The 21,679-nt window shown below is 42.3% G+C and overlaps 1 protein-coding gene across 1 annotated transcript in view; it reads right to left on the bottom strand.

Annotated features, from left to right (window-relative positions):
• Positions 1-262: 262 nt before the first annotated feature.
• The window catches only part of ap5m1 (adaptor related protein complex 5 subunit mu 1), a 49,565-nt gene continuing 28,148 nt past the window's right edge, over positions 263-21,679 (bottom strand). Inside the window, exon 8 of the mRNA XM_042093437.1 lies at positions 263-688. Within this exon, the coding sequence (XP_041949371.1) occupies positions 606-688 (83 nt within the window). The 3' untranslated portion in view covers positions 263-605. The remainder of the gene's footprint in view (positions 689-21,679) is intronic.

Raw genomic sequence — 21,679 nt, 5'->3', positions numbered from 1 at the left:
CACGTCAATAGATGACGGACAAGTGGCTTATCTAATCATATGCAAGGATTTTTGATAAGGCCCAGCCTTCTGAAACACCTCTCCAATGGATCGATCCCAGATGGATGAGTGGAGCTAGGCGGAACGAAATCAGGTTAGTTCTGACCAGGAATCCATGGAGAAAACTTTGACCAAAAAATAGGCCTAATTTTTCCAGCAGATGACCTGTCTAACAGGCAGCACATCATAACATGCATGATTAGAATCATGTGATGTCTTAAAATGGCATTGTTACACTGGATGACATTGATGATGCGCAAAAGTCAAGTCAGAAGTTATTCAAATGTTCAAATATGTAGTACATTATTCTACACATTGTTGCAAGCACTTATACAATTATGCCATGGGTTCATTTGTATTTTAGGATGATTTCCTACAGTTTAAAATCATTTTGTTATTAGAATTTTAGTGTTACAGTGAAAGACATTTTAACAGTAGACCGCAACAACGCCATTTATTTAATACTTTGGTGCACAAATATTTCTAGGTGAAAAGAAGGAAAAGAATATTTTTTATTTTAAATGAATGGCCTTTGGACAATAAATGTACATATCTTGTCTTTGACCCTACATCATCATAGCACCAGGCAACATTGGTGTATGTCCAGTGGAGTTCCATATGTAGTATTCTGAAGACATCAAATCCCGTGCTAAAGAGAAGAGGGACACTTGTTAGAATAAATCAAAACCACCTATACAGGTGGGTCTACCAAAATGTAAATATTGTGGAAAAGTTTGTTTTTTCCCCTAATTTATATCAAAAAGTGGAGCTTTCATATAAACTTAAGTAAGGAAATTTTAATTTGGTAGATTATTTCTCTGTGCCTATATGCATCCTATACCATTTGAAAGCCTGTTTAGTTCCCTTTCAAATGGTGCCCCATTTGTAAGGAACATGCACTTGTGGGATGAGCATCAGAATAGGTAAATGTTTCCACCAAGGAGATATCACAGAAAGAAGTCTTAAAGCAACACCAAATAACTGTTCCTCTGTCGCACGCACTATTTGTTTATCCAGCACTGGCTTTGGAAATAACGATGTCCACAGACAAGCTAGAATATGTTGCATGATTTTATGAAAGTACGATGTATTGCGACATCAGATGCAAGTAAAATTTGTAGTTTCTTATGTGTCATTCCATCGAACTACAGATCCGCTACCCGATCTGGCAAACTTACATAGTGCAGTTATGGCCGATAGAAGGCCGCGAAGCGAATGCAGAAGTGCCGTTCACCCTGTTACGAGTTGATGAACCACTGAAATGATTTTGGAAACATTATTTTAAGGTACAAAAAACTCTTTGGTGTTGCTTTAAAAGGTGCAGTTGGCAAGATTGTTTTGATCATATTCGCTGAAACCGACACTATGCTCCGACAGAACAACATAAATCAGCCCGTTTTAGAAAAAAACCCGCACTTCTACCTCCACCTACAGCCTGTTATTTGTTTTGCAGAAATCCACAGCTCCCGGTTCTTCTGGTCCAAATAGAGCAGGGCTGTGTGAGATCTGACTGTCAATCACAGTCTGGTGCGAGCACAAACTCGATGAGAGGGTGCTCTGTGGTAGTGGGGGAGGGGTATGCGAGTTCAACATTTTGGCTAAGTCCCCTCAATCTGTCAGATTTGCCAACTGCAGCTTTAACTGTGACCTCTTAGTGTTGATGGAGGACTGAAGTGGGCAAGAGGGGATGTAGGGCTGGATCATTAAATTAGGATGGCAAGGTGCAGATGCAGTCAGTGTCCTATGGGCCAGAGTGAGGGATTTGAATTTAATAGTGGCTGCTATACTGCCGTGCAAAGGCAAAAGACTAACTTCATCTTTAGTAGAAAATGAGTTATAGTCATTTTTGGGATATTCAAGACTAGGGTTGGGCTGATAGACTGATGGAAAGCAACCATCATGATGCCACGCCCTCACAAGCCAGACACACACAATCCCAACTCTGTTTTCCCCTTCCCCTTAGTTTTGCACATTCATGTGAGAGGAAGGGGTATCCCAATTCTCTTTTGGATCAAGGGGTAGGGCTAAGGGCCATTGCATTGCATTCAATCTTGTGGCCATATATTATTGAAGGCCCTGTTCTTCATAAGGACGTTTTCAAAAATTTTGCAAACGTTATAACAGCTAGAGCTGTCCCAAACGATTATTTTATAAACGATTAATCTAATGATTAATTTGTCCATTAGCAAATTTTCCATTCCCAAATATCAGAAAGTTTCTCATTAACATTTCATTCATTTTTTTGCATTACCCTTTTTATGTTTCATGTGTGAGGTGATGAAGGCTAGTTATTTTAGGGTGCAGTATAAGGATGCAAGGATACAAGGATACAAGGAAGTTTATTGTCACATGCATATAGTTACTGGAAGTAAGAAATGCAGTGAAATTATGTCTGGTGTCAGCCTATTTGTGCATTAATGGGGGGGGTAAAAAGTGCAGTAGAAGAGGGGTTTAGTAGATTAAGTGGCAAGGGCTGCATAAAAAAGGTGGGGGAGGATTGGGATTGGGTGGGGGGCACCAACAAGGAGCACCCAAGAGCAACAGGGGCAAGGAAAAACTCCCTTACCAAGGAAGAAACCTTGGGCAGATCCACGGCTCAAGGGGCTAACCCAACTGCCAGGGGTCTTGGTGTGTGTGTTGGGGGGATGACAGGGGAGATGGGATAGTGTGCTGTGTATGTGGGGAGAGGGCAGTGTGCAATATGTGTGTTGGAGAAGCTTCCTCATGAGACAATGTGCTGTGTATTGAGGGGGGGGGCAGTGTGCTGTAAGTATGTTGGGGATGTGTGTTGGAGAAGCTTCCTGATGAAATAATGTGCTGTGTATGTAGGGGGGGGGGGGAGGGGGGCAGGGACTTACTATTGCAAGCAGAGTACTGTATGTAATGTATGTGAGTGATGACAGTGAAGATGTGTGTGTGGGCGGGAGGGGAGTGGAGCAGTGACTGTGTGTGTGTGTGTGTGTGTAGTGTGTAGGTGGGTAGGTGGGGGCAGTGTGCTGTAAGTATGTAGAGGATGTGTGTTGGAGAAGATCCTGAAGACAATGTGCTGTGTATGTGGGGGGGGGGCAGTGTGCAGCAAGTATGTAGAGGAGGCTTACTGTAGCAAGCAGTGTGCTGTATGTATGTGAAGTGATGACAGTGATGATGTAAGTGTGTGTGTTGGGGGGGGTCAGGGACTTACTATTGCAAGCAGAGTACTGTATGTAATGTATGTGAGTGATGACAGTGAAGATGTGTGTGTGGGCGGGAGTGGAGCAGTGACTGTGTGTGTGTGTGTAGTGTGTGTGTAGTATGTAGAGGATGTGTGTTGGAGAAGATCCTGAAGACAATGTGCTGTGTATGTGGGGGGGGCAGTGTGCAGCAAGTATGTAGAGGAGTGCTGTATGTATGTGAAGTGATGACAGTGATGATGTAAGTGTGTGTGTTGGGGATGGGGGGGGGCAGTGTGCAGCAAGTATGTAGAGGAGTGCTGTATGTATGTGAAGTGATGACAGTGATGATGTAAGTGTGTGTGTTGGGGATGGGGGTGGGGTGGGGTGGGGGGTGGGGGGGAAGAAAGGCTAGGCAATCAAGGACATGGGTAGATGGAGGAGAAATCAAAAATAATAAATAAAAAGTGTGCAAAAGTTGGAGAAAGTCAGATATGTGTGTGTGTGTGTGTGTGTGTGTGTGTGTGTGTGTGTGTGTGTTTTGACGTGTGATGAAATAAGAAAATAAATAAAAGGTCTGTAGCATAGGGAGAGGGATGTAAAAGTGTAAAAGTGCTAAAAGTCTTGTAGGTGTGTGTGGGTGTGTGTGTGTGTGTGGGGGGGGTCATGAGTTCTGAGGAGTGAATGAGTGCAAAGTCAGTATAGTGTGAGTTCAGAGTTGGGAAATGTTTGAGAGTGCTGAGGAGTGAATGTGTGCAAAGTCAGTATAGTGTGAGTTCAGAGTTCGGATGGCCTGGGGATAAAAACTTCTCCTGAGTCTCTCAGTTCTGGCTTTGTGACTACATAGGCGTCTTCTTGATTTCAGCGGTAGGAATAATCCATTGTTAGGATGAGAAGAGTCCTTCAGAATCTTTTGGGCTCTTAGGAGTACTCTTCTGGAATAGATATCTTGTAGAGCAGGGAGTTGAGTTCTTATAGTACGTTCAGCTGAGCGCACTACTCTCTGCAGAGTACTACAATCTCTAACTGTGGAGTTCCCATACCAGGTGATGATGCTACCAGTTAGAACACTCTCAACCGCTGAAGTGTAAAAGGCCTTCATGATGGATGTAGAAACTTTGAATTTCCTTAGCTGACGAAGGAAGTAGAGTCGTTGTCTGGACTTCTTCAGAACATATTGAGTGTTAACAGTCCATGTTAAGTCTTCAGTAATGTGGACACCAAGGTATTTAAAACTTGTGACTCTCTCTACAGGTTGCCCGCTGATCATTAGTGGGGTGTAACTGTAGTTCTGCTGCTGCCTTCTGTAATCCACTACCATTTCCTTGGTTTTATTGATATTCAGTGTCAAGCTGTTAGATTGACACCACTGTGCCACCTCATCAACCTGATCCAAGTAGAACTGTTCATTGTTGTTACTAATCAGGCCCAAAATCACTGTGTCATCTGCAAACTTGATGATGGAGGTATGACTACTGTTGGCTTTGCAGTCATGTGTGTAGATGTTGTACAGCAGTGGACTCAAAACACAGCCTTGGGGAGCACCAGTGCTGATGGTTAATGAGTCAGATGTCAGACCCCCCACTCTAACCACTTGTGAACGGTTGGTGAGGAAGTCAAATATCCAGTGACACAGGGTGGTGTTCAGTCCTAAGGCCTTCATCTTTGTGACCAAGGTGAGAGGTACTATCGTGTTGAATGCTGAACTAAAGTCAATGAACAGCATCCTCACATAATTCCCATTCCCCTCCTCCAGGTGAGTTAAGGTGGTGTGCATGAGGTTTGAGATGGCATCCTCTGTAGACCTGTTGGCTCTGTAAGCAAATTGGAGGGGGTCGAAGGAGGCAGGGAGGGATGAGCAGATAATGTTTTTCACAAGCTTCTCAAAACACTTCATCACTGTAGACGTCAGGGCTACTGGGCGGTAGTCATTCAGACATGATGGACTTTTGTTTTTCGGTACTGGAACAATAACAGACTGCTTGAGGCAAGTAGGAACTGTCTCTTGAGCCAATGATGTGTTAAAGATATAAGTGAACACAGGAGCTAACTGAGCAGCGCAGGATTTCAAAACCCTGTTTGAAATTCCATCCGGTCCAGTAGCTTTTCTACAATTTACCCTCCTAAAGGCATTGCTCACATCGACCTCAGAGACACAGAAAGGTGCATCCTCATTTGCTTCACATGCTGCAGCTAGTCCAATATAGTCTGTGTTTTTCATGTCAAAGCGAGCATAAAAAGCATTAAGTTCATCAGGGAGGGCTTTACTCACATTCATCATAGGAGGGGACTTTCTTTCAAAGCCAGTGATGGTTCGGAGTCCTTTCCACACTCGTGCTGGATCACCCTCCAAGAAATCAGCTTCAACTCTGTCTCTATAGCGCCGCTTAGCATCTTTAATTGCACTACGTAAACTATAAGATGCTGCTTTGTAATCCGTCATATCCCCTGAAATAAGCCCAGCATTATAAGTCATGGTGCGTGTCTTTAATGCCGTTCTCACTTCTCTATCCACCCATGGTTTCTGGTTAGGGAAGCTTCGGATCTTTACAGTTGGGATGATGGAATCAGTTAGCATATTGATGTAACTCAATGATACTTCCGTAAACTCATTGATGTCAGCAGAGTTCGTCTTGAACATCTCCCAGTCAACGTTGCTAAGGGCGTCCTGTAGCCTGGCTTCCGATTGGTCAGTCCAGCGCTTGACCTCCTTCGTCACTGGGGGGTCCGTCCGACTTCTCTGTTTGTACATAGGCAGTAGGAAAACAGCGGCATGATCTGATTTTCCGAAAGCTGGTAGAGACTTCGCTTTGTAACTGTTCTTGAACTGTGTGTAGCAGTGATCCAGTGTGTTGTCACCACGTGTAGGGAAGTGAATGTGTTGAATAAATTCAGGCATGGACCGGTTCAGATGTACTTGATTGAAATCACCGGCCACAATAAGCGCAGCTTCAGGGTGCGTGTGTTGTTGTCTATTTAACACTTCTTGCAATTCTGAAACCGCAGCATCTGTGTTGGCTTGTGGAGGAATGTAGACAGCGTTGAATATTACCGAAGTAAACTCACGGGGCAGGTAGAAGGGTCGACAGACGATCGCTAGATGTTCTAGATGAGGCGAGCAGGACTTTGAGAGAACGGTGACATTTCTAGGATCACACCACTTGCTGTTGGTCATGATGCAAACACCGCCACCTTTCGATTTTCCAGATTCCTCAGTCCTGTCAGAGCGAGCAGCAGAGAAAAACTCCACCGGAGTGATGGCACTGTCCGGAACAAGTTCAGTTAGCCATGTCTCAGTAAAGCATAGAATGTTACAGTCCCTGATGTCTCTTTGAAACTGTATCCTCGCTCTTAGTTCATCCATCTTGTTCACAAGAGACTGGACATTGGCTAGGAGAATGCTAGGCAGTGGAGGCCTATGAGCTCTATTCCGCAATCTGTTACGGGCCCCGGCTCGTTTTCCTCGGTGTTTTTTCCTTCTGCGCCGAGATGCGTCTCCATGGTTCCCTGATGCATCTCGGAGAATCTCAGTCGGCCAGGTAGAATCGTCAATTAAAACATCCCGAAACAAAAAAGGCAATTCATTTCCGATGTTTCGGAGTGTAACGCCATCATACGTAATCAGTGCAGTGGAAAAGTGCAACAAATTAGGGGTTAATAAAAGGTAAAAGAGTAAATATAAGCACAAGTTAGGCGGAGCAACCAAAAAGGCGTCCGAACGCGGCGGCGCCATGGCAACGAACGAGCGTGTCATGGCGTGTCAGACAGAATAGCCTGACATGAGATATATGCTATACCAGGGTTGTATGTTAACATTTTTGCACAAAGGTGAAAAGATTTGTAGCACCAGCCACAAAATCTGTAGCATCGTTATAAAACCTTTAAAATCTCTAAAATGAATTGAATCGATGAATTTATTCACGTCGATGAATTTATTTACTTGATTAGGTCAACTAATCGTCCCAGCTCTAATAACAGCACATCATTATTGTTGATTTGCACGAAAGTCACGCATTTGACATTATTTCCATGTCTGACCCCAGATAGCAAGCATAATCGGCCCGATTCTGGCTGAGTGCTGGCAGTTTCGGCTGAGGTCCAAGTCGGCTGAAGCACAGTAAAGACAGTCGGCCCGATCCTGGCTGAGTGCTGCCACTGTCGGCGGAGTTTCAGGTCGGCTGAGGCACTGTCCCCTTGAATGGGCCGACACTGACACGCAGTAGTTGGGCTGATTACTGAGTTTCTTATTTGGCACGATTGGGGTTTGATGGGCTACTGCCAGTACTCGAAGCAATCTCGGCAGACGGATTTCATAGTGTGTGGCCTGATACTTCAGGAACGAACACTGATCAGTATCGCGGCTGTTGGCGGTAAAAATGAAACATTTAGCGGCAGCCGGACACTAAACATACATGGCCCATTACATGTGGAAGAGCCACGAGCAGAGCAACTGCTCAGTTTGAAACCAGGACGGCACGAAACTGTCTCATTTTGGACACTGCCTGTGGTAAGTAACATGTAACTTTACCTTTACCTGTTATTAAGTATCCATCCATCTATCTATCTATTGCATGTAAATCATTATGAATGTACGTTGGCTTATTATGGCAAAGTTTAACAAGCAAGTAGCATAACAAGAATGGGCGTTTCAAACTAACCCCTTAATTGACGATGACGAAGCTAGCGTTAACGTCAGTGTTGGTGGTTAGTCAAAAACGTTCAGTGCTGTAACGTTAGCTATACTTGCACAATTATGTGGTTTTCAAAGTAAATTGTGATCTAATCATTTTAGAAATAGCTTAACAATAAACCAGTATTGCATGACTTAGAATAGCAATTGGTAATTGGGCATCTATCCAACATTATCTATCCAACTTCAGGCAGGCAGGACTGAGACATTAATGTGTTTATATACATGAGTGAGTGAGTGAGTGAGAGAGCGAGAGAGAGAGATGGTAGCAGGGTGGATCCTGTCCTGGTCATGTAAAGCTCATCAGAATCAGTAGGCATATTTTAAGGTTGTTCTGTATTTGGTACTAAGGGGTTGTTTGTGATCATGTAATCATTTTGAACACATGCTATACTTCCATTAACCTAACGTTACTGTGACTTATTTAAATGTACACTTCAGAACCCAGGCAACACTGACCAGAGACCTGCACTCCTTTGGTTCAATATATTGCCAAGTACAGAACCCATTTTTCCCGACTGGAACGGGTCTATCGGTCGACGTCGACAGCTACTCCATCTTGGGTTTTAAAATTTTAACCTTTTTCTTGTCAAGAAACTACACAGGCAATTGGATGACAGTGACATCTAGTGGATAAACGAATGGGCTGCTTGTCAAATTAAAAGATTAGTTAGGCCATCATAAAAAAGTGCATTGTTTGCATGATAAAATGTAATCTCCAACAATGTAACTATAATCTGATTACACATTTTTTTATGGAGCTAAATTTGTCTCAATAATATTTGTATATGCGCAGAGGGGGATCCACAAATATTTCTTGATTTGCATGTGTGTTTTGATATCTACATATAAAAAAAATCATATTTGTAACTCGTATATTGATTTTTACAAATATAGATGTGCATTTGTAAATAAAATGCCATTTGTAAAACCGAAAATTTCATTTGTGAAATGTGAGTCTGCATTTGTGGATCACCAGCACACGCATTCTTCGCTTTCCAAAGTTAGTGCTTTTGTTTTTGAGACGTTCTTCACATGAAGTCACACAAATCCACACGTAAATAGGCCTACTTTAATTCACCGGCACACAGAAATCGCAATCCAGTAGATGGCGACATCCACAAATATTTCTTGACTTGCATTCGCGTTTTAACATCCACAAATAAAAAAAAATCATATTTGTAACTTGTAAATTGGTTTTCACAATTGTAGATGTGTATTTGTAAATGAAATGGCATTTGTAAAACTGAAAATTGCTTTTGTGAAATCTAATTTTGCATTTGTGGATCACCAGCACACACAGTTTTCGTTTTCGCATTTGTGGATCAGCATTTGTGGATCACGTATTTTTGAGACAAACTTTGCACAGAGAGGCCACCCAGATCCACAAGTAGCCTGCTGACACTTTCTAATCCAGTAGATGGCAGTGTTGTTCTATGGGACTCATAACCAAAGATTCTTTGCTCATAACACACAGAGCTAGCGAACCTAGTTCTTAAATCTAACAAGTTATGCCTTTTACAGCAAGCTTTTTGATGGAAAAGTGGTGTTTAATTTCCATAATCTTTGTTTAGTAAACGCATAAAACCGTCAGTTTGCAAGCGAAATCAAGAATTACGATCTTTGAGTTTGTTTATAGTTACCTAGCAACCTTTCACACGGTCAGTTCTGCAGTTCATTACCGAGTAAAAAAAAAAAAACAACAGCTGGCAACGTTAAAACAGCTGTTCAGGTGGGCTCATAGAATTGGAACTGTATATGAAATGTTGCGCTGAGCCTGGATTTGAACCAACAATCCTTGGGGGCAGAGCTCACTCCTCTAACCACTGTGCTACCACATTTCTTCTAGGCCTACATTACAAACTGACGGTTTTATGCGTTTTTTTTTTCTCGGTAATGAACTGCAAGAACTGACCCAATTGATCTTTTTCCAAGTTTACACTGAATAAGGAGAGGTAAATAGGCCTATTATTTAGACAGAAGTAGCTATTGCACTGGTAAATAGATCACATAAATTCCCATTGAGAGACTGTATAGCCTACTGATAAGCTAGCTAGCAGGCAAACTAAATTAGCTAACGTTATATTATCACCATTTTTTCTTTTTTCTACCTGTAGGCTATAGGGTGACCAGACGTCCCGAAAAATTCGGGACAGTCCCGATATCCAAGCAGTTGTCCCGAATCCTGCCCTAATTGTCCCGGAAATTATACTCAATCAGAATACTGAGTAGTTATTTTCTGATAAACATTAAAAACTGTCCGTAGAGAGGTTGAGTCGACTGCATGCAGCCCCCGACGGCAGCTAAGTGTCTGGATGCAGCCCGGCTACTTTGTTTCTTTTTGACGTTCTATAATTAGGCGCGAATATGCACTGATTTCGCGAAGCCGAGGACATTGAATGTGCAGGCAGCGCAGCAGGCAGAGCCAGCGTGTGTGCAAAAAAAAATACGTCGAAAGTTCGGCCTAATGTCCATGTCGTTTTAACATCGAACACAATCTACTTAATCTAACAATTATTTTGTATTCTTACTTTATGACCCATAATTTTGGCAAGGCTTGTTATTAGTGTTAGTTGAATGTCATACTACCCTGCACATAAAGGCTGCACATTTCCACAGCACCAGTCTCCGACCGAATGCCTCCCTCACTCCCCTCCAAATCAGCCTTCCACCATTATTTGCGATGGCCAACTCATCTGCTACTGTAAAACACTCTTCCTCCTACAGTAACCTAGTGTTCAAAGACACCTTTTTTCTTGTTAGCTGTAAAACAGAGGCCAAGTGAAGGCTAGTCCTAAGAATAGCCTACAACATATTTTCATAATTAAGAAATATGAATGCAAGCTATATAACTATATAAACCTACCATTCTGATATGTTTTTGTGTTTCATTTTCACCTGCCGCCATGTGCGTTTGGCACTGGTGTTGCATCTGAAATGTTTACAGGATTAGGCATACAGTAAATCAGTCAATGGGGGCTACTTAAACATTCAATTATCCTTATTAATTGATATGCCCACTTCTGAATTGTGTTGCATCTGTAGGCCTTTTTATAAACTCAAAATAAGCACTTTAATTATTTCAACTCATTTCAGACATTCCACAAGCTATTAATCCTCCGTAACACATATTTGAATGACATGTGGAAATAAAACTTTACTTTTAGGCATTTTAGGCTACCCGATCTGCAATACGTTGCCAATAGCCTTGCCTTGCTTTGTTCACTGCCGACGTATTTGATTTTTGTCGTAGAGTGGGTTTTAATTCCTCATAACTTGGCATAATAATTGCGCATTCCTTATCCGTCAAATAAGGTCATCATTGAAAGTGGTGACTTGTGCTGCAACCCGCCCCTTTTACGTGAACGCGCACAAACTCCAATTAGGTTAAAGGAGAATTCCGGTGTGATATTGACCTAAAGTGTATTGAAACATGATACCGAGTGTGAACGCATGTCTCATAGCCCATCTCGGCTTGTCCCCTGCACTCCAAAATCTGGCGCTAGTTAGCCGATGCTACCAACAGCTTTTTCAATAGTGGTGCTTCGGCATCGGGCTAGCCATGCAAATAAATCACTGTTTTACACCCATTTACGAGGCTCAATGCATCTCCACACTTCATTGGTAGACTTCCGAGGGCCCTGACATTTAAAACGAGACATTGAGAACTTTGAAAAAGCACTGGTAGTTTACTTACAAGACGATTTATACAGACAGTATCTTCACGAAGTTTAGCGTTTGCAGCCATCTTGAATTTAGTCACGATAAGTCGAGCAACGAGTAAGAATGAACAGGTATGATAAGGGATCAGATTCCAAAAATAATTCAGTGGAAATGCATGGATTCCAGTTTCTTCCAGTAGCAGCAACTGGAATCCATGCATTTCCACTGAATTATAAAACAGTAAAACAGTCAAACACACTAAAACAGTCAAATTCCTGGCGATCAAGACGGACACACCACAACTCCATTTTGATGCGTGCAGCTTTAATTTTGTCCTGCACAGTAAAGATTGTGACTGCTTTTCCCTGCAGTGCTAAATTCAGGGTATTGAGAGTGCTGAACACATCGGCAAGGTAGGCTAATTTTGCGAGCCATTGAAAATCATGCATTCTGTCATTAAGTTCATTTTGATGCAGAAATAACCGGACCTCATCGCGCAGTTCAAAGAGATGGGTGAGAACTTTCCCACGCGATAACCAGCGAACTTCAGTGTGAAAAAGAAGTTTTGTGTGCTCGCTCCCCATTTCTTCACACAGAACTTTAAAAAGACGTGTGTTCAGTGCCTTGCTTTTAATTGAATTAACTATTTTAACGGACTCGTCCAATACTGTTTTAAGACAGGGTGGCATTTTTTTCACTGCCAGTTGCTCTCTATAGATGCAGCAGTGCATTGATGCGGCAGAAGGAGCAACAGCGCGTACACGCGCAACCAGGCCTTTGTGTTTTGCCGTCATCGCCGTTGCACCGTCAGTGCAAACGCCAACACATCTCTTCCAATCAATGTTATTCTGCACAATGAAGCTATTTAGCGACTCAAAAATCGCTTCTCCTGTGGTGTTGGTTGGTAGCAGAACTGGCAGGACTGGCAGAAAAGAAAATCATCCACCACAGCGCCAGCATGTATATATCTCACAAAACAGAGAAGAATAGCCTCATTACCAATGTCCGTGGACTCATCTAGCTGCATCTAGAACAGATGACTCTGGCGTAGACGCGTCACCAGCTGATCTTGGACATTTTCAGCCATTGATGTTATTCGGCGCTGGACTGTGTCATTGGACAGAGGTACTTTATTAAGTTCATCACTTGCTTTCTCCCCAGTATGATGTTGGCCATAACCTTCGCAGCTGGTTTAACTAAAGTCTCACCTATTGAATGAGGTTTGCCAGCTTTCGCGATCAGTAGGGAGACCTTGTATGAGGCTTCGGTAGCCTTCGCATTTTCCCCAGGCACAAAAAACTGCGTGGCTTCCTTTCTCATGTGTCGCTCAAGCTCTTCACATTTTCTCTCAAAAAATGCCACAGGTTTGCAGATGTAATCTTTGTGTTTTGTCTCTAAATGCCACTTGAGTTTAGCAGGTTTCATTGCTTCATTGGCCAATATGTCATAGCACAGAACACAATGCGGCTTTGGATCTTCAGCATCTCCAGTCTTATGTAGTCACTATGGTATTTACGTTTAACTTTTGCCACGATGTTCCACAATGTTGTGCTAGGTCCTGCTGCAAGCTAGGCCTACCCTGGGACTCGATGTTCACCTCGTCACTTACGTTAAACGTTTCTCCAGCTTTTCTTTTAACTGACCCCGTCTTCAGCCACCGATCCATTTGTCTTATTGTTAGTAGGCTAGGCCTATACCATTTTAAGTCACTCGTAACGTTAAAGTTCTCGCTCTATGTTTCTTTCTTTGATAAACTATTTTGTGGAGCCTAACTAGTTAACCTAGGTAACCTAAGATACACAGGGCAACTTTTTGAGCAATGTTGGCGGGAAATGTTGCTGAGCAACACTTTCCCATTGAGATCGGGCAACATAATTTCTATTAGGACGATTAGGATACTTAGTTTTTAAAGTAAAACAAGTACTCAACACTATTGTTTGAAAGTCAGGTGGGGTTGATTTTAAAACACACAATATATAATACAACACAATATAAAATCTTTTTTTTTAATGGCATCCTCCCGCGGACCACTTGGGGGTGCTCGCGGACCACACTTTGAGAATCACTGCTATAAGTTAACCCTTTGTTCACGGCCTGCTTAAACACAGCGCATAAGATAGGCGATCTTCAGTAATATTCAACGCTGTCTACATTCCTCCACAAGCGAACACCGATGCTGCGGTTTCAGAATTGCAAGAAGTGTTAAATAGACAACAACACATGCACCCTGCAGCTGCGCTTATTGTGGCCGGTGATTTCAATCAAGTACATCTGAACCAGTCCATGCCTGAATTTATTCAACACGTTCACTTCCCTACACATGGTGACAGCACACTGGATCACTGCTACACACAGTGACGAATGAATATGAGTAAAGCCCTCCCTGATGAACTTAATGCTTTTTATGCTTGCTTTGACATGAAAAACACAGACTATCTTGCACTAGCTGAAGCATGTGAAGCAAATGAGGATGCACCTTTCTGTGTCTCTGAGGTCGATATGAGCAATGCCTTTAGGAGGGTTAATTTTAGAAAAGCTGCTGGACCGGATGGAATTTCTAACAGGGTTTTGAAATCCTGCGCTGCTCAGTTAGCTCCTGTGTTCACTTATATTTTTAACACATCATTGGCTCAAGAGACAGTTCCTACTTGCCTCAAGCAGTCTGTTATTGTTCCAGTACCGAAAAACAAAAGTCCATCATGTCTGAATGACTACCGCCCAGTAGCCCTGACGTCTACAGTGATGAAGTGTTTTGAGGGGAGTCACGTGACTGATTCATGGCGGTGCAGACGTGAATTTTGCGTGCTCCACTTACTACTCGTTATTTTCAGTTTATTAGAAAGCAAATTATGTTGAATTACGTCAAAACCTCTAAAATGTCGGTATCACATAATACTGGTGCGACTAAGGAAACCGAACTTTCCCGTCAAGAAGAAATTCAAGGAATCACCGACTAGCATCTCCAAAGCAGACCTGGACAGCGCCATCTTAGCAAGAGTTAAGCAGGCCTTAGCGGAACAGAGGTCAGAGCTAAATGACATTGTCACTGCTGCGGTAAAAGCTGCTTTAGATGATGTGCTTCTCCCGCAAATATTGGACCTTAGACTTGAACTGAAGAATACCACTGACACTATAACGACAGCAACTGGCCAGATTGAACAGCTGGAGAAATCCGTTCAACGACTTCAGTCAAGGTGCGATTCTACGCAATCAGCAGCTAGACATGATAGAGACCAGGTCAATGCTATGAAGCTGAAAATTGACAGGCTGAGTTCCAAGGTGGCAGATATGGAAGACCGAAGTAGAAGATCCAACCTATGGTTAGTTGGCCTGAGTGAAGGAGTGGAGGGTGACAACTGCATCGCCTTTTTAAAGGCGAATCTACCTACATGGATCCCATCTGTTGCTGACCGAGACATAAAAACAGAGCGAGCCCACCGCCTGTACTCTGACAGAACCACCAACGTTAGCCGCCCTCGCACAATTATATTCAAGTTGCTAGACTATACTGATAGACAAGCAATCCTGAATGGTGCAAGAGCCGTTAATACCGTTAAACATGGCATGGACACTTTACGCTTCTTCCCGGACTACAGCGCAGACACCACTAAGAAACAAAAGGCCTTTGCTGAGGTGAGAAAGCGGATAGAAGCATCTGGGATTCAAACGTTTCTCTTGTTCCCAGCCACACTGAAGATCACTTATCGTGGCAGGCAAACTATGTCGGTCTCCATCTGAAGCGGAGCAGTTCATCCTCTCTAACAACCTGACCTGCAGAGAGGCCACGATGTTATTCTTTGGCTATGTTATTCTTTGGGTCGATAGCTGAGGCTTTATTTCACTGTTTTTGTCTGCAGCTATAACCAGTACTTATGTATTTATTCATTTTTTGTTTTTTCTTACGAAGGGACATATCATATTGCTTCATTTTCAGTTGAATATGCATCACTGTAATGAGTGGGATGGGGAAGTTTGCATCATTAGGAGGAGCCACGTCTCTTACAATCTCTAACTTTATACTAGCCAAAGGGGCTCTCTTGAACTCCTTGCGGCCTGTAAAGTATGTTTTGTATATAGTTTGGAATGTTATTATTTTGCTGGCAGCTGTTAACTTTATTGCGACTCTTTTTTGGCCATGGCGTTTTGCTCTAAGGGCACCAAACGGTTTATTGCTGAAGTTGTTTCCCGGAAAGTTTTTTCCAATCCTGCTGTACTACTACCAATCAGTAGACTATGTCTGATCTAAACATTATATCCTGGAATGTACGTGGCCTGAATAAACCGATTAAGCGGACCCGTTGTTTAGAATTTTTACATCGCAAAGCAATAGCTATAGCTTTAGTTCAAGAAACGCACTTGAAAAGAGAGGATGTGTCCCGCTTCCAAAATAAAACCTACAAGTTACTGGCATACTCGTGCGCCCCTAATAAATCCAAAGGTGTGCTTATACTTGCAAAGAGGTCGCTACATTTATCCATAGACTTACTGGGAGGAGATGACCTTGGCCGTTTTGCGTATGCGGCTGTAACACTAAATCATTCCAAACTCCAGCTGGTATCCATCTACGCTCCAAATGAGCCTGATCAACATTTTCTGAATAATATCTGTGGAAAACTTCTACAATTTAGTGATCTTGATGTCGTCATACAGTGGGTCCCCGTTAAGTTTGGACGGGTTCCTTCATGAATCACGCACCCCATTTTCTCAGCAGAAATGGCACAAACTGCAGTTGACACAAACAACCACAAGGTGTCACTTGGGTGCCACTACTATTTTTGATGCGACTGACTTACTGCTTCCATGACGCAGCGGGGGCACGGGAACTTAAATTGATCACGGTAGTTTAAGCTTACACTTGACAAAACATTCTAATATGAAAATGTAGATGCAATTGTTGTAAAATGGTGCAGCTCCTTTAAGAAAGCACCGTGTGCAGGGATGGAGAGAGAAAGCGAGAGGGGATAGGCCTATGTGTGTTAGAACTTAGCGTGTGGAAAAAGTACGTGCTGTTGAGACTGGATCGAGTCATATTCAAAATAATGCAAAAAAAAGCAATTATCCTCATTCATTGCAACCAAAGCATGCCTGCTTGCCGACGTTTAAACGAAAAATATATCAAAGCACCTTTTGCGTTTGAATGTAGCACGAAAACATTTTTAAACAGCTGGACAAATGATTTAGCTAATTGATTATATAACCTGTACACCAGCAATTGTTGAACATTTACCTGTACAAGTACATTGACAGTAGCCCAGCCTAACAGCATGTTGTAGGCCTACTGTAGAAATTTCACTTAAATTGCAACCGCAACATGCCTGCTTGCCAACGTTCAAACGACAACGAAAAAGATAATAAAACAACAAGAGGGTTGAGTCTGAATGACACTGAGTTTTTGTAGTTAATAAATATTTTCGTATATAAAAATGGTCATTCTTCAATCTCCTTCACTGACGCCTATGGAAAAGGCTTAACGTCCCAAAACAACGATCAATGATCATCAAATTTCTCTCTCACATTGCTCCTCATAACCATCTATAAAAAAGTGTTTTTTCTTTTCTTTTTGAGCACATCCGAATCCCAGGACATAACGCACTGGACCTTATAATAGGCTCGAGATATAATTCCAAAGGGGGCAGATAGGGGCCACTGCACTTAAAACTTAAAAAGATGAAGCTTTCCGAAATTTGAAATTGCGATCAGTGACTGGCATCGGGTGAACGAAGCTTTTCGAAGTTGAACAGGCTATTAAAAACTATTTGCGCACCTCCATGTCACAGGAGAGACTGGGCTCTCCCTTCTATGAAAAAGACGTTAGGCTACCTGCAAACTGGCCTATGATTTCATTGCTGAGTTTGCGGCAAAGCAAGAAAATGTTTTTTTTCCTGAGTCAGGATATGGCGAGTCAGTGTCATTTATTTGTCCAATGTTAGCCTATAGATACAGACCAGTACATCTTATCAATAGTTTGAATGTCGTGTGTGTTTCTGCTCATTGACAAATACCGTTCAGCACAATGATTCATGCCCAATTAATTCCCCCTGTTAAAGTGTTCGCCTTTGTTACACTATTTGGTTTCGTGATGTAGCCTATGATAAACACCATATGGCCAAATATGTGACTCAGCTAATGTTATAGGCTATACAATTGAATTTCCCCTCTTAAAGGCAAGCTGGTGTAGCTTATTAGACTAGGCTACTATTAAAATACACCGACGGTAGCCTTGGCTATGTGTAAAGTAAGCTATCGCATGATTTCATGCACGTAAGTGAAAAGGGCCTTGCATCTGTCAAGTTCGCACAGGGCCTCGCATCCCCTTGCGACGGCCCTGCAGCTCCTCCTAAGACAGCGAGGAAAAAGTTAAAATACGCGATAAACTCGGGAAAAGTTGACAGGTTTGTTTCGGTCCCGGTGATTATTTGTGAAATTGTGCAAACGACAGCCTTTTCAAGGCATTTCAAGGAAGGAGTCGTAGCATGCAAGCTCCCAAATTGACCCAGTAGCCTACAGAAGGCATCAATAAATTGTTGGAACTGGGGAGGGTCATGCGTTTTTTCTCAATCACTTTGGAGGGTCATAGAAAAAATTCTTGCTGGCGAGGGAGGGTCACGTCTTTTTTGACTAACGCTCCCAAAACCCCTTAATTAAATAAATAACGAACAGTCCCTAATTGATTAATAGCCTAGGCCTACACCAGCAATTGTTGAACATTGACCTGTACAGGACATTGACAGTAGCCCAGCCTAACAAGCAAATGTTGCAAAATACATCAAAAGACGCAATTAATCAGAAATAAATAATGTAATCTGCATCGCTTTATTTAACAAACTGCAAGCAACAAGAGCATTGAGTTCGCTGTAAGGCCAAACCCAAGAGCAAAGCCTATCTGTTAAGGCAGTCGATAGGCTATATAACGAGCTGTGTGCCTGGAAAGACGATAGATGACGGCTCTGGTCATCCCATACCCTCCCCCCACTTCCTGTAGCCTACCATTATGAAGGCCTGTAGCCTAAAACGACTCGTTGCCGTTTTGTGACATTAAGCTTTTTCACGTTAAGCCCCCCTCCCCCATCCCCTTCTTTCACAAGCAGTGGGGGAGCGCGGGGCACAAAGTAACACTTTTTGGTAGACAAAGGAGGGTTCTCCGCGCTTCTGTCGTTTGGCCACAATCCGTTGCAACCAGGCCAGGACAGATATTTTAGAGAGGAGAGACGCCGGTGCAGCTCAGATGTCTTCTTAATTTTCTTTATTCTTCAGTAAAAGGTGCAGAACATTATTAAACTTTGACTAACATTTCGATGTGTCGATGTTTTTGACTAACGAACATCGAAACGTTAGTCAAAGTTTAATAATGGTCTGCACCTTTTACTAAAGAATAAAGAAAATTAAGAAGACATCTGAGCTGCACCGGCGTCTCTCCTTCTCTCTAACACTTTTTTGGCTTTGGCTAAATATTTCTAAAATCATTTGAGTTTCACTAGTCACATGTTTTAACAAGCAACACTTGTTATTGAACTAATAACAGACAATTTGACTTTATTTTCCATACGGAGAAACAACATATGCAGAGTCTAACCAAGGTCAATCTTGCCAAAAAAGCCCTAAAACCTGAAAACACACGAACAAAAGTGCAAAACATCACAAAACTAACTAAACTAACACGCGCATATTTTTGTATTGCAATCATTGTAGCCTACAGTTGTAACAGCGCGTAACAGTCGTTTTACTCCCCGGATGCGCTCATTATAAAGAACGTTTAACGTGTCCCAAAACAGCTAGCAATTAATCACCAAACGTCTTGTAAACAAACAAGTATTGCCAGGAGCAACACCTTGCAAAAAATGATAACAATAGGCCTAGGCCTTTATATGGCTCTGCTCCTGCCTAAATTCGAACTCAGAACTACCTGAAAGTTGCAGACCTGTTCTGGAAATACGTGCATTAACCCACTCGACCGTCAGACAACGCTATCTGCTTCGAGTAGGCCTATTGGGTAGGACTGTAGCCTACACTGGTTGCTGTGGCACAGTCTTGAGTGACCGAATTCGTTTTTCTTTGTCATATGAATGCTGTCATTTTGTTAACATTACTGTTAAGGAGATGCTGTAGGCAAAGTCTATATTTCAACCTCGTTAGTGTAGTAAAAAAAATCAGAACTATTCACAAGGTTTCTGGGCAGCATATTTATGTTCTGTTAGCAAGCGAACTTCTCATGACTACCGAGAAAGTAGCCTACTGCCAGCTGACGAAGCTCTCATTTTAAAACATTACTGAGAGACAGGCACTGTACAATCAAGAAATCTTGCCACTGAATCCAAAACTATGTTTAACATTACGTACAAGGCTTAGGCTACAGTGGACTAGCATGTTGCAGGGGCTGCTAAAAACACAGAGAAACGCACTGAAAACTCGGCCAATCACAGCCCTTGCTGTCTGGTTCGACCGTGGAACTCCACAGCGGACTATGCTGCCCCCAAGCGGCTGCAGTTGTACTTACATTTCACCATTCACCATGATCGTGAAAGAAGTGTCAATTTTTAACTGGGACCCACTGTAGGAGGAGATTTCAATGCCTCAATTCATCCTCAACTTGATCGCTCATCTAGTTGTAAACCCTCTAGTACAATGTCCTCATCCTTTCTAAATAGGTTCATTACAGAATTAAATCTAATTGACCCATGGCGCATCCACAATCCCCATACGAAGGACTACACATTCTATTCTCCTAGGCACAAATCCTTTTCAAGAATTGATTATATCCTGGTTAGTGCCCCCTTGCGTCAGTATATATCCAATATTGTTATATTGCCTATCTTGATTTCAGATCACTCTCCCATTATTTGTAATATCACACCTGCTACAGCTCATGCGAAGTCCCGTAGATGGCGCTTTAACGACTCCCTGTTGTATGATACTACATTTATGGACCAACTCAGATCTGGGCTTACAGAATTTTTGGAAATTAATACGGATCATTGCTCAAACCCACAGGTGTTATGGGAAGTTACTAAATGCTATCTACGAGGGAACTGCATTGCCTTTTCCTCAAAGACCAAGCGTCTTAAAAATAAGCGCTTTGATTATCTTGATCCAGTCTTTCTGAGAAGAGGCTGCTCAGAATTTGTTATTGCTGAAAAAAGAATACAATAGTCTGTCAATGTCCAAAGCCGAGTTCATCATTCACAGAACTAAGCAAAAGTATCATTTTCATTCAGATAGAACTAGCCATCTGCTTGCATTGAGGTTAAAGGAAACCGAGTCCAAAGCAAATATTGATATGTTACGAAACAGTGAAGGCAAAATAATTACAGATCCTAGGGCTATTAATAACACCTTTAAAGCATTTTATTCCTCACTATATTCTTCAGAGGTGGTTCTTGACAAACATACATGCAAACATTTTTTAGAGAACTTGAACCTGCCTATCTTACCAGAAGAGGATAGAGACCTTCTAGAAGAACCTCTTATGTTGGAGGAATTTCATAATGCGGCCAAATCTCTTAAAAAAGGGAAATCCCCCGGTCCCGACGGAATTCCCCCGGAGCTCTACCTGGCTGTTTGGGATGTTGTTGGGCCCCTAATCTTGAATTCTATGAATTATGCTATTAAACATGGTATGCTTCATAGGGACCAGAATATAGCGCTTATCATTTTATTACAGAAGAAAAATAAAGATCCATTGAGTTGTTCTAGTTACCGTCCAATATCCTTAATTAATAGCGATGTCAAAATTCTGGCAAAAGCCTTGGTTTCCCGGATGGAGCCCTTCATGGATACTTTGATTCATTTTGATCAAACTGGATTTCTTAGAGGGCGACTGGCCGCAGACAATATGCGACGTTTATTGCACATCACTGAACACTCTCACACATATACTGACACTTGCGCAGTTTTTTCCCTTGACGCGCTCAAAGCTTTTGACAGACTTGAGTGGGACTTCCTATGGACAGTACTGGAACATTTTGGTTTCGGTCCTAAATTCATATATACCATTTAAACCCTTTATAGTAACCCAACAGCTTCTATTTCAACAGGAACTTATCAGTCTCTACCCTTTACATTACAGAGGGGTTGTCGTCAAGGCTGTCCCCCATCACCACTTCTTTTTGCACTTTCACTAGAACCCTTAGCCCAAGCTCTC

The sequence above is a fragment of the Alosa sapidissima genome, chromosome 5, assembly GCF_018492685.1.
Source record: "Alosa sapidissima isolate fAloSap1 chromosome 5, fAloSap1.pri, whole genome shotgun sequence".
Taxonomy (NCBI): Eukaryota; Metazoa; Chordata; class Actinopteri; order Clupeiformes; family Clupeidae; genus Alosa; species Alosa sapidissima.
This window is presented reverse-complemented; position numbering and strand designations above follow the sequence as displayed.